General features: G+C 43.7%; 1 protein-coding gene across 1 annotated transcript; it reads right to left on the bottom strand.

Moving 5' to 3' along the window:
* Window positions 1-268: 268 nt before the first annotated feature.
* Window positions 269-15,283, bottom strand: RBP2 (retinol binding protein 2). Its single transcript, XM_040348852.1, has 4 exons — window positions 15,141-15,283; window positions 8,233-8,411; window positions 8,049-8,150; window positions 269-407 (listed from the first exon to the last, which is right to left on the bottom strand). The coding sequence occupies exons 1-4, from the start codon at window positions 15,211-15,213 to the stop codon at window positions 354-356; spliced, it is 408 nt and encodes a 135-aa protein (XP_040204786.1). The 5' UTR covers window positions 15,214-15,283; the 3' UTR covers window positions 269-353.
* Between the last annotated feature and the right edge of the window lie 1,264 nt (window positions 15,284-16,547).

The following is a 16,547-nucleotide window of genomic DNA, read 5'->3' as shown; positions in this document are numbered from 1 at the left end:
ACAGCAAATTATATCACCTGTGATGTATTTCAGTTATCTTGCAAACCTGGCCTGTTAGTTCAGTTGTCTTGACATTAAGACTCCACTAGAGGCAGAACCTGCAAAGCTCTTTAGGAAACACCATCATGAAATTCTCCCTTTAGAAGCAAGTATACAACAATGGCAGTTTCTGGGTTGTTAGTACCTTTTAGTTCTGCAGGGATATATTTTGTCTACCCCTGGTACACTGGTGAGAAATGATGAATTACACATTTATGAAAACATAATATTTCATATAAACCTATTTTATTCAATTGCAAAAAATATATCACAGATGTATCCACCCTTTACAAAGTGAAATTGATGGCAGTGCTTTAGTTCTTCTTTTTGAAAACCTGGTGGCAAACTTGATCTTCACATGTTAAGTCCTGAAATAACAGAAAAGCAAGGTATTAGGTTTACATAGGACCTTCATAGTTATGGTGCTGCAGCTAAGCAGCCTGCCCTATACGATTTAGTGGATTGCTCTTTTTAAAGTGTTACTAAACCCACAACAGTAAAATTTGTCTGCATATGCAGAATAGCATGCTTATCATACTCACTGTGGAACTTTATGGGTTAATACTCTGCATTGTATAAAAAGGCCGTTTTATCCTGTATGCACAGATCCTCCACCTCCTGCATTGTCTACCTTGGAAAGAACAGGCAATGTAGCCAACCTCAACCTGCACATGCTCAGTTGTGTCTTTTATGCTGGAGAGAACAGTTTCTTGTTCTCAGAGCTAGCCAGGTCACATATGTGGGCGTGTGTACAGGCTGAAAATCTCCACCTTCCTGAACTCTCGGCACTGGAGAAACTTTGCAGTTTATCATGTAAGCGTGGTATACAGATCATTCAAAAAGGTATATAGTGGCAATATTTTAATGTAAAACGTTGATTTATAAGCTGTGGGGGGCAGATAAACTATTTTCATAAAGCAAAAAACCCTAAGGTTGGCGCTGCGCTGAATTAATTGAGTGATTAAAGGTGTAACAAGAAATTAATAATTGTGTTAGTGAAGAGCAGCTAGCATTAAATTGTGTACCACAATCTTACAAACATAAAAACAAAAAAAGGAATGCAGCGCTAATAAATGATGAATCAACAATATGAGTGAATAATTGATGATGTTAGCATAAAAAATGAAAAAAAATTTATATTATCTCCCCAAAGAGTAAACAAATTGAGAAGTAAAAAAGAGAAAATCACCAAGCTGTAAAAAATCCAGAAATTAGTGAATGATTGCACTTGATTTTCTCATAAATATCCCACAAGTGAAAAATGTGAAAAAACTAAAAAAAGAAAAAAATGACACAGAAAGTCCAAAAAAAGTTCCATAAAGGTTTCCAAGACGGTGAGGATAGAGTGATGAGAGATGAAATTTCCACACTACACCCGTGCCTGTAAGAATGCCTGCTTACCGAAATTAAAGACTGTATCTCACCAGTCTCATAAAGCCTCTGGGAATTGAGGTATCCCACAACCCATCCACCTGAATGATCAGAAGGCTCAGCATAGAATCCAAACGGAACCGTGGATAATGAAAGAGAAAAGGATTCTCATAGCGTATAACGTTTTAAAATCACAATACGTATTTATTAAAGGTTGCACTTACAATTAAGTAGTGTATATTGAGCAGTAACAAGCAATCACAAAAAGAAATCCTCCTCCGTTGCTTCAGTACTGCGATGCTTCCTCGCTACCAGGACTCACACACCGCTGGCGTTCAGAGCGAAAGCGCGATGACGTCACAGCAACCCGACGATCGTTTCGTCTCAATAGGACATCTACGGGGGTTTGGCCCCTTCCGGCCAAACCCCCGTAGATGTCCTATTGAGACGAAACGATCGTCGGGTTGCTGTGACGTCATCGCGCTTTCGCTCTGAACGCCAGCGGTGTGTGAGTCCTGGTAGCGAGGAAGCATCGCAGTACTGAAGCAACGGAGGAGGATTTCTTTTTGTGATTGCTTGTTACTGCTCAATATACACTACTTAATTGTAAGTGCAACCTTTAATAAATACGTATTGTGATTTTAAAACGTTATACGCTATGAGAATCCTTTTCTCTTTCATTATCCACGGTTCCGTTTGGATTCTATGCTGAGCCTTCTGATCATTCAGGTGGATGGGTTGTGGGATACCTCAATTCCCAGAGGCTTTATGAGACTGGTGAGATACAGTCTTTAATTTCGGTAAGCAGGCATTCTTACAGGCACGGGTGTAGTGTGGAAATTTCATCTCTCATCACTCTATCCTCACCGTCTTGGAAACCTTTATGGAACTTTTTTTGGACTTTCTGTGTCATTTTTTTCTTTTTTTAGTTTTTTCACATTTTTCACTTGTGGGATATTTATGAGAAAATCAAGTGCAATCATTCACTAATTTCTGGATTTTTTACAGCTTGGTGATTTTCTCTTTTTTACTTCTCAATTTGTTTACTCTTTGGGGAGATAATATAAATTTTTTTTCATTTTTTATGCTAACATCATCAATTATTCACTCATATTGTTGATTCATCATTTATTAGCGCTGCATTCCTTTTTTTGTTTTTAAACTATTTTCATATTACTAGGTTTAGTAACACTTTAAGTGTAGCATCAGGTTTGCTAAAGATTGAAGTAGAAACTGACCTCAAAAAGTGAAAATGTGTTATGTTATAGGGAACATCTAGAAATTGTAATTGTGTCTAAATGGATTGAAATTTGGCCACTTGAGCAGGACCAACTGAGTTTCGATCCATGTATGGACAGGCTGGTTGTACCAAAGCCGAACCCTCGACTTGAGTGCAACCAGCCTGCCAGATTTTTTTACATGCGATTACTGCCGGTGGCTATATCTGCTATTAGTAGTTATTGTGTTCTGCCAGCTGGGAGAGCTCCCTGCACCCCATCCCTGGCAGAACACATTTCCCCATGAACACTGAATGTGCTGCTGGGGGAATCAAGCAATTTTCTTTCTTTTCACTTGTGGTAAAAGGAAAAGAATCAACTATGGGCTGCCTTATACCTACAGTGCCATGGCAGTATGTCTGCAGTGTGAGATCTAATGAACGGCTCCCGCCAAATAGTAGTTTTGGCCTGGTTGACACCTATGCAGTTTACGTTTGATCTGTTTCTGCAGTGCATTTTTGAACACATTGTTTTATGTGTTTCGCGTTTTTTAATGCTTTTTTTGCCTATCTTGTTGTTGGACAGATTTAAAAATGCAAAATGCATCAAAAACAGACAATATGCTTTACTGCAGCATTTCCACTGATGTCTTTTGAACCAAAAATGCACCATTTTGCATTTAAAAAGTCCCTGATCCTTTCTAAAAATGCAGTAGCTGAAAAAAAGCATAGTTGTGAACATAGGAATCCATGTTAAATGGACGGTCTCTGCAAAAAGCCCCAAAAAACGCTTAGGTGTGAATCGGGCCTAGCAGATTTGACATCTATGGACTAATAATCTGCAATATATTACATTTTTGGTTTTAGTTTTAGATACACTTTAAGCCAAAGAACATCTACAAAATGTAATAAAGGAAGTGGAGTGGCTAAAGCTTCTTTCCAGTATTTATCGATATGTCTCCACTGGTGAGGTTTAGGCCCTTTGCACACTGCAGCTTGAAAAAGCTCAGTACAGCTTATTTTTTTTTTTACTGAGCTAAAATACAGCTGGTTAATTGAAATGTGCCTATGCACACAGGCGCGTAAACAAAAGCCGTGCGTTCTTCAGTAAAAAAAATAAAATAGAAAAATCTGCAAAATTTTCACGCGGGTATGCGAATTTCCGCGAAAATTGCGTGCAAAAAAGTCTGAAAAAGTAGATGCTCAAACAGGAGTATCGTGTGCAAGAGGCCTTACCCTCATTTTTGTCCCAAAGAAATGACAGGGAGTGTAAAAGTGGGTGGGAATGTTAACAATTGAATATCTGTCTCTATAGAAAATTTTCCCCTCAATTTCTCTTTCAGTGACAACTGTAGCATTTTGGATATCTCCATCGCCTTTTGGCAATGTTCACAAGAGGGGAAGTACACAAGAATATATTAAAAAACCTGAGCGGGGAGCTATCATTTCCGCATTCTATCCTAAACTATAATTTTTTTTTAAGTTCTACTTCAAATGATGGATAATAGCAATTTTTCCCAAGTCATTCTCCAGGACAGTCACATGAGAGATAGACTCTGCCTCCTGCCGGAAACACAAGCACATACAAGTTTAAAAAGGCCTCTCCTAGTTCTTATGTTTCCTGCGTCCTGCAAACACAGGCACTGGAGGGGGACCTACAATCCCCAGTTTGTTGTTTTTCTTAGACAACATTTTTTTCGTTTGGGGCAGGCGTCCCTGGGCATCCCCTTCACTCCCCTTGTGAGCAAGCTGACAAGCCAGTCAATCACAGGTATACACTGGGAAGGAAGGGGAGACTTGAGGAGTACAGGTATTTTTTTCTTCAAACTCCTACCAAGATGAACCCCCAGTGGGACCCTGCATCTGAGGTAGGTGGACAAGAGGGGGGGTTCTATTATTTTCCCACTCCATCCTGGCTTTGAACTGGCCACTGGCCAGAAACATGGGTTTTTGGCTGTAACAACTTAGGTATCACCTGGAAAAGCTCCCGCGACGCAGAAAGCACTGGATTCTCTTCTACTCAAAAAAATTTAGCATATATGGCCAACACCTCAGCGGAAGCGGAGAGAATCTCTGCGCGCACCACTGGTCTGCTCAAAACTGGGGAGGCTATGCCTCCAAAAACAAGTAATTTAACATTCCTTGAAATATCTACTCCCACAAGCAGCGTTCTTAGCAATACTCAATTTAAAGGATGCGTATCTTCACGTACCAATCCGTCCCAACCACAAGAAGTTCCTGAGTTTGCTATCCAGAAGGGGAAGAAAATCTATAATTTTCAATACCAGACCCTCCTGTTCGGCATCTCATCTGCTCTGAGGATATTTACGAAGACTATGTCAGAGGTAATGCAAGAAATCAGACTGAGGAGGGTCCAGATAGTGCCATATCTGGACGACTTCCTGATATACGGTCAGACTCAGGAAGAAGTTGTCACAGGCCTGCAAACAATCAAGCTATTTCTCACCCATCTGGGTTAGAATAAGGATAGCAAATGGACTTCTGAGAGAGAAGTTGATCTGGGATAGAATATAAACTTAGAAAAATCAAACAGAATACGTCCCAAAAAATTACACTCCTGGGCTACATAATAGACACGAAGGGACAGAAGATAAATCCTGCCGGAAGACAAAATAGTCAACATGACAACCGATAAGAACTTTAGGACAAGGAACAAGAAGAGACATAATGTCCCTTTTGAGGCTTATGTCTGCCTCAATCCCAGTAGTACACTGGGGACATCTTTACATAAGAGCCCTACAGTACCACCCTTTAAACAATTGGAACGGGAAAGTCGATTCACTGGAAAAAGTGATCCACATTCCCCAAGAGGTCCGGAGATCATTGGAAGAGGGACTCTAGGGGCGGCAGACACCTCAAATTCGGATTACAACAGACACAAGCGCATCTGGTTGGGGAGCTCATATAGGGCAACAGGTCAGTGAGGGGACCAGAGAGCCAACTATGGCAGAAGCCTCCTCCAATCTAAGAGAACTGACGGCAGTTCTAAGAGCTCTACTAGCCTTCAAGAAATCAGTAGTGGGGAAAAAAGTCCAGTTCTTATCGGACAACATCACTGCAGTGACATATATCAACCGGCAGGGGGGTAATCAGGGCCCTTAATGAGAACGTCACATCAACTTCTCTCATGGGCAGAAGTCCATTTGCTATCCTTGTTGGCGGTGCACATAAAAGGGACGAACAACACCCTAGAGGATCTTTTGTGTCGAACTCAGCTGGACCCAGCAGATTGAGGACTGAACCAAGAGATCTTTTTCAGAGATCTTTCTGCAAAATGGGGCCCACCAGAGGTCGACCTCTTTGCCACAGTGAAAAACAAGAAAGTGACAACCTTTTTTCCCTGAAAAGAGAAGCAGGACTCCCTGGGATTCCAATAGAGGTTCAACCTAGGGTACGCCTTCCCTCCAGTACAACTCCTTCCCAGAGAAATCAGGAAGATTCGGGTGGTAAGAGTAATCCTAATAGCACCCTTTTGGCCAAAGTGATCATGGTTTATGACCCTAAAGAAGATGGTAGAGGAGGATCCCTGGGTTCTGCCAAACAAATACAACCTTCTGCTGCAGTCAGGAGCATATCACGCGCAACTTCAAAATCTAAAAGTGGCAGCTTGGATTAAAAAAAAGGTCTTTCTGCTAAGGTAGTGGAAACACTTCTACAAAGCAGAAAGCCAGTAATGAGGAAAATTTACTGGAAGGTGTGGAGAAATTACACATCAAACATGGTCCCCAAAAACAGAGAATTACAGAACGTGGGCACAGTGCTGGATTTTCTGTTGGAAGGAGCAGAAACTGGTTTAGCAGTATCCATCCTTAAAGCGCACACAGCGACATTGTCATTCTTTCTGGATATGCCGCTGGGTGAGAACCCGCTAGTTAAATGGCTCTTCAAAGCCATCTCTAGGATCCATGCCAACAAAGGTATTAAGATAGCCTATTTGGGACCTCTCCTTGGTGCTCAGAGCACTAACCCAAGAACCAATTCCAGACATTGAAAGTGGTTTTCTTAGTGGCAATCACTTCATCTAGGCGCACATATGAACTACAGCCCTTTCCATCAAGGAACCTTTCTTCACAATCATTCCAGATAAACTGGTCCTCAAGACAGACCCACTGTTCCTCCCCAAAGTCGCCTCAACTTTCCACTGGACACAAGAGGTCATATTACCTTCGTTCTGTCAAAATCCCTTCAACAAGGGAGAGGAAGCATTTTCAACTTTGGATGCAAGAAGCTGTGTCCTACATTACCTAGACGCCACTTAGGCCCCGTACACACGACCGGATCGATGACAATTGTCCCGCGGATCGGACAGTTTCCAGCGGGTAAAAATTTCTTAGCACGCTAAGAAATCTGTCCGCTGGAAACCTGTCCGTCGGACGTATTCGGTCGTCTGTACAGACTCACCGGACACGTCCGACCGACCGCCATCCCTCGCATGCGTCGTACTGATTCGATGCATGCGTGGAAGCTTTGAACTTCCAGGGCTGCCCACGTCGCCGCGTCATCGTCGCGGCGACGGCGCGGCCACGCCCCGCGTATTGTTTACTCGCGGATTTCTGTCTGATGGTGTGACCAACCATCAGACAGAAATCCGGCAGCGGTCGCAGAGGATCTATCCGCTGAAAACGGTCCGGCGGACCGTTTTCAGCGGATCGATCCGGTCGTGTGTACGGGGCCTAAGACATTAGTGCTAAATCTATTCATTTCAGTCCACAAAGGTAAGCCAGCATACAAAAACTCCATAAGTAGATGGATCAGGTGGGCAATCAAAGAAGCTTACGCTTCCCAAAACCAAAGGCATCTGCCAAACCTAAAAGCACACTCCACATGCTCAGTGGCTGCATCCTGGGCAGAGAGCGGGGGCCTCTATCGAGCAAATCTGCTGAGCAGCTATCTGGACTAGTGACTCAACCTTTGTGAAGCACTACAGGATTGATTCGGTCTCTGCCCAAGATCTAACCTTCGGTCCAAAGGTCCTGCAAACAGTAGTCCCACCCTAGGTATGAATCTTTGGGGGTCTCATGTGACCGCCCCGAAGGATGACTTGGAAAAAGTAGAGTTATTACCTGATAACTCCTTTTCCAGGAATCCTCCAGGTTGGTGGAACCCCCACTCTAATAAAAGATATTATTTGCATATATCAAAAATGTGGGTATTTGTCAGCAAGGCAATCTTTGAATAACTGATGGGCCAGCCTAGGAGAGGCCTTTTTAAACTTGTATGTGCTTGTGTTTCCTGCAGGTGGTGGAGCCTAACGCTCATGTGACTGTCCTGGAGGATTCCTGGAAAAGGTGTTATCAGGTAATAACTATAGCTTTTTGGCTCCTGCTTAAGCGTTTATGCTCAGTGCCGTAGCCTGGAGGTCTGTAAAGCTGAATCAAAAACAAAGACCACATCTCCTCACCAGATAGAGTTTGTCGCCCTCAATCCAGTGCGTCCAGCCACGATTATTTTTTTCTCCTTTTTGAACACAGACAAGCTTGTCCCCGTCCCAGGATACTAAGGTCTGTGAAGTAGATAAAACAATCCTTGTCAATAATAGATCAAGTTCTATTAAAGCCAGAAATCCTAATTGTAGAAGCTCGTACCTTCACCGTCCTGCTGTCCAAGCCCTTAGTTAGTTCTTCGAATTCCACTCCAACCGTGAAGTCAAGAATATAGTTTCTAAATGTGCTCAGTGTCTTTGTTTTAAACTCGTTTCCATTCTGGATTAATTCTTTGGTTTGGTTCAAGTGAGCAGCAATCTTACGAGTAGCAAAATCAATGTCTATAGGAAACAAACAAAATATCAGGTCAGGCATGGAAACCAATAGCGTGCAATATTTTTTGTATAGACTTTCTATAGATGCATCATTGATTTCCATGAAGCAGACACAGATCCTTAGGTCAGACATACACACCCTGGTATATGCAGGGCTGGGAAAAGGGGTGGGCAGGAGGGGAAGCTGCCCTGGGCACAATGGGGATTTGACACTGATGGGCAATGATACGCTGCACTGGTGGACACTGATATGCTGTACTGATGGACACTGATACGCTGCACTGATGGGCAATGATACGCTGAACCGATGGGCAATGATACACTGCACTTATGGGCAATGGTAGACTGCACTAATGGGCACTGATGGGGCTGCACTGATAGACTAAAATGATGGGGCTGCACTGATAGGCTAAACTCATATGCTGCACTGATGGGCAGTGATAGGCTGCACTGATGAGAACTGATGAGGCGCCACCGATGGGCGCTGATGAGGCAGCACTGATGAGGCTGAAATGATGGCCACTGATATGCTGCACTGATGGTACTTAATTTATGGGGCTGCACTGGTGGCACTGATGAGGCTGCACTGATGGGCATTGATAGGCTGCACTGATGGGCCTGTACTGATGGGCTGCACTGATATACTCTATGTTAATATTGTTAAAGTTGTTGTTAATTCTGCATAAAAATGTTAACATTGTAATTTCATGAGATCATTTATGGGGGCAGACTTAGGGGCGGGGCAGGGTATGCGTTGGGTGGGGAAACTGGTGAGGAGTAACCCTCAAAGCAGAGGTTCACCCTAAAAACATTTTTCTAACATTACATTGTGCTCACTTCCAACATTGACAGTATGCTGATTTTTTTTTGCTGTACATACTGTCGTATAGCTATTTCCCCCCCGGCTTCCGGGTAGTGGCTCCCGCGGGAGTGGACGTTCCTATGCAGAGGCTAAGTGATTGACGTGATGACAAAAAACTTCCCCCCGGCGCATAAGGCGCGTCACCAGTTTCCGAAAGAAGCCGAACGTCGGTGCGCAGGCGCCGTATAGCGCCGTATAGAGCCGACTCGCAGTTTGGCTTCTTTCGGAAACACGTGACGCGCCTTATGCGCCGGGGGGAAGTTTTTGTCATCACGTCAATCACTTAGCCTTTACATAGGAACGCCTACCCCCACGGGAGCCACTACCCGGAAGCCGGGGGGGGGGGGGGAAATAGCTATACGGCGGTACGTACAACAAATTTTTTTTTTTAAATCAGCAAACTGTCAATGTTGGAAGTGAGCACAATGTAATGTTAGAAAAATGTTTTTAGGGTGAACCTCCGCTTTAAGGCCTGGCTAGTGGCTGAGGACTTGACATTTGAGCCCTGCACTTCTTCCTACAGTAGTAGCACTAGGTTCGTTGGTTCAAATCCCAACCACAGTACTCTGCCTTAAGTTTGCATGTTCTTCCTGTGCTTGTACAGGTTTCCTCCCACACTCCATAGCAGGGCTGGAAAGTTAATTGGTTCCTATCTTAATTGGCCCTAGTATGAATGTGAGTTAGGGACCTTAGATTGTAAGCTCCTTGATGGCAGGGATGAATATGAATGTATAATACATATGTAAAGCTCTGTGTAAATTGATGGCGCTTTAAAAAAAAAAAATTGAGTTGTTCTTTCTTTTCTCAGTTCTGCTGATATTCCAGTAGAGGGCAGTGGGGAGTCATAAATGCTCCCAGTGTTGCAGTAAGGATGATTTAATTTATTATAAGAAATAGGTTGTAGGGAGGAAGTATGCTCACAGTCATTGCTAAGCCTCTGAAATGCTAGTTTCCTATCTGCCATGCTGATCCAACGGCCTCAATACTTTTAAAGGCACTTACCTGACCTGCATATAAGGATTTCACTGACTTCCCTTGCCGCATCCATGTTTCAGATGATCTGGCCATACACACTTGCAGGCCCAAAAAATTATAAAAAAAATCTATACAGTTTGGATGGAGACGTCTCACCGCTCAGCTGTTCTATGTATTCTGACAGCCACTGCTAGCACTTGTCAGAAAAGCCAAACAGTGGCTACATCTGATTGGACGTAATCGCTGTTCAGGCATACATTTTCCTTTCAGCTCCATGACTTTTTCAGGGCAGGGCTGCCAACCGTCCGTAAATTTACTGACAGTGTGTAAAAAAAAAAAAAAAAAAATTGCCTTTCCCCTGTCTAATTGTCATGAACAGGAGAAACAAGCCTGTAAATTTGTCTTGTGGACTCTGAACTGCACACATGCAGTTCAGGACCTGGCTGATTGCAATCAGCTGAGCTTCATAAGGGCAGGGCGGCGGGTCTGGTTGTACAACGACATTATGGCGCTTGCTTGGCATCTTTTCCGTAAGTGTGAAGAGAACAGAGAGGGAGCAGAGAGGAAGCCCATAGCCCAATCCTGCTCTCAGTGCTCTGCATAATGTCGGACCAGCAGAGTTCACTGCTACAGGATGGAGGTCAGTGTGTGTTACCCCGCCATTAGATCAGAGTCCATCAGAGTTCCCTCTTACATTAGAGTGCACAGAGATCCCCTTTACACCAGAATTCTCAGCATTTCCCCCCCTTACATGAAAGCCCCCAATTTATTAGGGTTCCCAGAGCACCCCTTTATATCGGAGTCCCCAGAGTTCCCTCTTACATTAGAGTGCACAGAGATCCCCTTTACACCAGAATTATCAGCATTTCCCCCCTTACATCAAACTCCGCTTAATCAGGGTTCCCAGAGCACCCCTTATATCGGAGTCCCCAGAGTTCCCTCTTACATTGGAGTCCACAGAGTTCCCCCTTTACACCAGAGTCCACAGCATCCCCCCTTACATCAGAGCCCCCCTCTCAGGGTTCCAAGAGCACCCCTTACACCAGAGTCCTCAGAGTTCTCTCATACATTAAAGTCCACATAGATCCCCCTTTACACCAGTGTCCACAGAATTCCCTCATTACATCAGAGCCCCCCCACCGTACATCAGAGTCCCCAGGGACCACCCTGTGGACTCATATGTAAGGGGGAACCTTTTAGCCATTAATCTCCTCTCCATAGAATTTATTGAGAGTAAGATTAAAAATGTTTTACTATCTAAAGTGGAATTCCTGCCTAACACTAACAATGTTTTAAAAATGTCCCCCCCCCCCCCCTCCTGATAGCTATGCTGCCTAGTCTGTGTTAAACAGATCTGTAAGTTTACCTAATTTTAGTCCGCTCCGGACCAGTCACTGCAGCTCTGGCTCCCCTGTGTTAGAGAGCTGCGGCTGCAGAGAGAGAGAGAAAGAGCCAACAACTGCTGGGACATGAGAACTTATAAGTGAAGTCATGGCTCCCAGAATTCCCAGCCATTGTTGAGCGATCCCTCCTCGCTCCTGCAGCCGCTGCTCATTGATACAGGGGATCATGTGACCAGACCAGAGTGGACTAAAATCAGTAAGTATACACATCTTTTTTTACACAGGTTAAGCAGCATAGCTATCAGAAGAGGGGAGGGAACATTTTTAAACATAGCTAGGATTCTACATTAACCTCCCTGGCGGTATGATTATTTCAGATTTTTGGTGCTGAAAGCGGTACAATTATTTTGCAAGGAAATTTGGCGTTTTATACTGTAAGCCTGTAATTCTTAGGAATAACTCACTTAAATCTGACCAAACAAGAGACTAGTAGGCATCCCGGGTATGACATTTTTTTAAAAACAAAATTATAAATTATAATATAATAAATATTTATAACAAATAATAATATAATTGTAATAAAAATGATTCAATAATGTAATCAACTCAAAATCACTGAAATTTGCTCAGTTGCAGAATTGTCGCTGTCATTACTTTTATTTTTTTATGACGAATTTCCCCACAAATCGCTATCGCACAATTCTGCAAGTGATTATCATTTATTATCGCTGTTTTCTAGCTGCTCTAAAACCATTTTTGACATAAAGGGACACTTTTGGTTGCTATGGACAATCAGTTTGCAGGCAGAAAGAACAGTTTTTATTATATAAAAGAACATGTAGGGCACTGGGCAGACCACTAGGGACAAGGGGTGTGTGTATTTTTTACATACAGTACTGTAATCTGTAAGATTACAGTATACTGTATGTAATGTGTTTGTTTACGTTTTTGAATTTGGCGCCGTTCTTCGCCCCCGTGCGTCGTAACGTCGCAGGGAATGAAGATCGGCGGCATAGGAGGACACTGTGAATCGAGCGAGGTCCCGCTCGCTCACACAGCGCGATGGCATCGCTGGATCCAGGGACAAGGTAAGTAACTTTGTCTCTGGCTGCAGCGAGGCAAGCCCGAGTCTGACTCGGGGTTACCGCTTTTGGTATAAAAATCTCACCCCGAGCCAGACTCGAATACCGCTAGGAGGGTTAAGTATACCCTATAGGGTTCATTTCATGAGACTGACAATAACCCAACAATCTGTAGCAGACCACAAAAATTGGTCTTGCACTAGGAGAGATTTAAAATCACCCACATAGCCTTCTTTAACAGAAGTCAATGTAAGTCACGATGAAGTTGCACCAAAAGTAGTGCAGGAACCTTTTTCTACGTTCGATCAACTTGAGTGGCACCAATTAGAACGGTTCCATTGCCGTTAATGGTGCACGGCTTGTCATGCGATTTTGGACTCTCAAGTTGCATGACAAGTCGCGGCAGTGTGAAACGGGGCTTAGAGCATTCAGGGACAAAGATCTAGCATGTAGGTCTTCAGCGCCACTGTTGAGAAGTATAAACAGCTTTTAGGCTCCATGGACTAGTGGATTTTTAAGCTCCTAGAAGCTGTTAAATAGTGTTATCCTATGTTTTTTTTTTTACTAAAGGCAAATCCACTTTGCACTACAAGTGCAAAGTGCTCTTGAAATTACACTGAAATTGCACTTGGAAGTGCAGTCGCTGTAGATCTGAGGAGGACATGCAAGGAAAATACATTTTGGGAGTGTTTTCCAGGCAGAAAAAAATACTAAATGCTCCTAAACACTACCAACAGAATTTATTGAGCAGTTTTTTTTTCTTTATGTACTGTAAAAATGCTAATAAAACGCTAATGCTCCTAAAACGTTACTAGAAGCTGGCACAAAAACGCTATTATCAGCGTTTTTCATCCACCATTTTTTACAAGCGTTTTTTGAGCTTATAAAAAACGCTAGTGTGCATGGAGCCCTAAGCTTCCTAGATCACATTTTCCTGTGTTTAGAAGTTCCTGCTGTAAAGTTCGCTGCGTTTAGTCACCTTTCCATTCGTTTAGAGTGTCTAATTGTATCCTGAACTCACAGAATTAGATTTTCTCTAAATGCAGCTAAACTGACTGCACCTAAGGAGGTAAGCATGCAATGTGAATGGCACCATTGTAAAATTATTAGATGCCTTTATATGCAATTAGAAATGTTCTATAAATGCAATCAAACACAGGATTGACAATACCAGTGTGCATAAGGCCTAAAACATAACAGTAAAATAAACAATATGGCCCAGATTCACGTACGACTTACGCAGACGTATCTTCTGATACGCCGCGTAAGTTCTCGGATGCGCCGTCGTATCTATGCGCCTAATTCTTAAAGGAAGATATGCCTGAATTTTGTCTAGATACAACCGATGTAAGTCTCCTACGCCGTCGTATCTTGGGCGCATATTTACGCTGGCCGCAAGGGGAGCTTCCATTGATTTACGTGTCGAATATGTAAATGACCTAGATACGCCGATTCACGAACGTACTTGCGCCCGGCGCAGTAGTATACGCCGTTTACGTAAGGCGTATGTCCGGCGTATAGTTACTCCACCAAAAGCAGGGGTAAGTCATGTTAAGGTATGGACGTCGGAAACGTCGGAACAGCCGTCGTACTTTATGTCGTTTACGTAAGTCGTACGTGAATGGGGCTGGGCGTAGGTTACGTTCACGTCGTAGGCATTGAGCCGGCGTATCTTAGGGCGTAAATTCGACGTGATCATGAGCATGCGCCGTTCGTTCGGCGCTTCATTTACATGGGGTCACGATTCATTTTAATACAACACGCCCACTACCTGCCTACTGTGAATTAGGCGGGCTTACGCCGGCCCATTTATGCTACGCCGCCGTAACTTAGGGAGCAAGTGCTTTGTGAATACTGGCCTTGCCTCTCTAAGTTACGTCGGCGTAGCGTATATGAGCTGCGCACGCCCGCTCAAATATACGCCGCTCTACCTGAATCCGGCTGTATGACCCTCCTCTAAACACACAGAACCATTTCTGTCCAAGAACCAATGGGGCAGATTCCTAAAGAAATAAAAAAAATTCAGCTATTGCCCATAACAATAACACCCGCGACAACACTATGTGATCGTCTAGCACAGCCTAATGCCCTGTCCACACGACCGTTTTTTCCGTCGGAATAAACCCGGATGGTTTTTCCGACGGAATTCCACTCAAGCTGTCTTGCATACACACGGTCACACCAAATTCCGATCGTCAAGAACGCGGTGACGTACAACACTACGACGAGTTCAATAACGGATTTTCCGATAGGAATTTTTTACGTCGGAAAAATAGAGAACATGTTCTCTATCTAAGTCCGTCGGAATTTCGAATGGAAAAAGTCAGATTGGGCATACACATGGTTGGAATATCCGATGAAAAACTCCCACCTGACTTTTTCCATCGGAAATTCCGACTGTGTGTACAGAAGCTATCTCTTTTCTTAATTGGCTTCACATAGATCAGTGACCGATGCTTCAAATTAGAAATACCTAATGCCTTCATGTATCCATCAAAGTTGTCATTCTTCTCCATGACCCAGGTTCCATTGTAGTCTGCAGGCATGGTGACGGGTACCAAAGGTGAGATGGTGCAAAGGAGCAATGTGGACAAGACGGAGACTACAGAGAAAATCTTGTCTTGCTGCAGTTTATATACTGATTGCTGGGATCCCGATAAAAGGGTTTCAAAGTCTCAGATTAGCTGACAAGGATTTTATCTCCAGTAATAGGTCCATAGGGCAAGTGTAGAAATTATCTTTGAATTTTAGAAGTGGACAGACCCAGCAATATATTAACCTCTTCAGTGTCACCTTGTGTTTTCCGATACCTCCACTTCAAGCCAAGGCTGCCTTTAGACAAGTGTACATCTTGATATTGCAGGCCCATTGCTGAAATCACAAGGATCCTTCCAATTACTGTCACTAATATTACAGTAATTGTTATTAGTGTTGTGTTTAAGGTCCTGCCAGAGTGAGCAGCATGCAGCTTACCAATCAAATCTGGTGGCTGCATTAGTTTTCTTTATTTTTGGGCTTTTTTCCCTGTTTTCACCTGATCCTGTCAGTAATACACTCTTGTATTGGGGTGTCTACACTCTGGATGAATGAGCAATAGAGACACCTTTAGGCCCCTTGCACACTGGGGCGTTTTTCATGCGGTAAAGCGCTAAAAATAGCGCTGCTATACCGCATGAAAAATCATGCCCTGTAGTGTTCAATGTGAAAGCCCGAAGGCTTTCACATTGAAGCGGTGCGCTAGCAGGAGCGCACCAAAAGTCCTGCTAGCCGCATCTTTACCGCGGTATAGGAGCGGTGTGTTCACCGCTCCTATACCGCGCCTTCCCATTGAAATCAATGGGAAAGCGCGGTAATACCGTGGTATTAACCCTTTTTCGGCCGCTAGCGGGGGTTAAAACCTCACCGCTAGCGCCCGAATATCGCGGTAAATACGACGGTATAGCCGCGCTACAAAAAGGGCTGCACGCCTCAGTGTAAAAGCAGCCTTAGAGAGCTGCAATGTAAATCTGGGGATAGGGTAGTGTTAGATGTACTAGCAGATTCATATACACTAGCACATTTAAGCTAAACTAAGCTAAACTCAAGCTCACACTTTTTAAACAGCTTCAGAAACAGTTTTTTTTCTTTTGAGATAAAGGTTTTACATAAATAAAAAATGGACTCTTGTAAGCATCCATGTAAGGGGTAAATAGAGTTTTCATAGGCTTGCACAGGGGGTGTGCCAGGTGTGCCTGGGCACACCCTAATCATTATGTGTGGTGCCGATTCCCCCTACTGCCTGGGCTTGCCACCTCTTGTTGCCCCCCCCCCCCCCAGTGCTGCTGGCTTCCCTCCTCTCTCCCTGGAGGGGATTTTTCAGGATGGAGAGTGGGGAAAGGGG

The sequence above is a fragment of the Rana temporaria genome, chromosome 4 (assembly GCF_905171775.1).
Source record: "Rana temporaria chromosome 4, aRanTem1.1, whole genome shotgun sequence".
NCBI classification, from domain to species: domain Eukaryota; kingdom Metazoa; phylum Chordata; class Amphibia; order Anura; family Ranidae; genus Rana; species Rana temporaria.
Note: the sequence above shows the minus strand (reverse complement) of the source record. Positions and strands in the feature narration are given on the sequence as shown.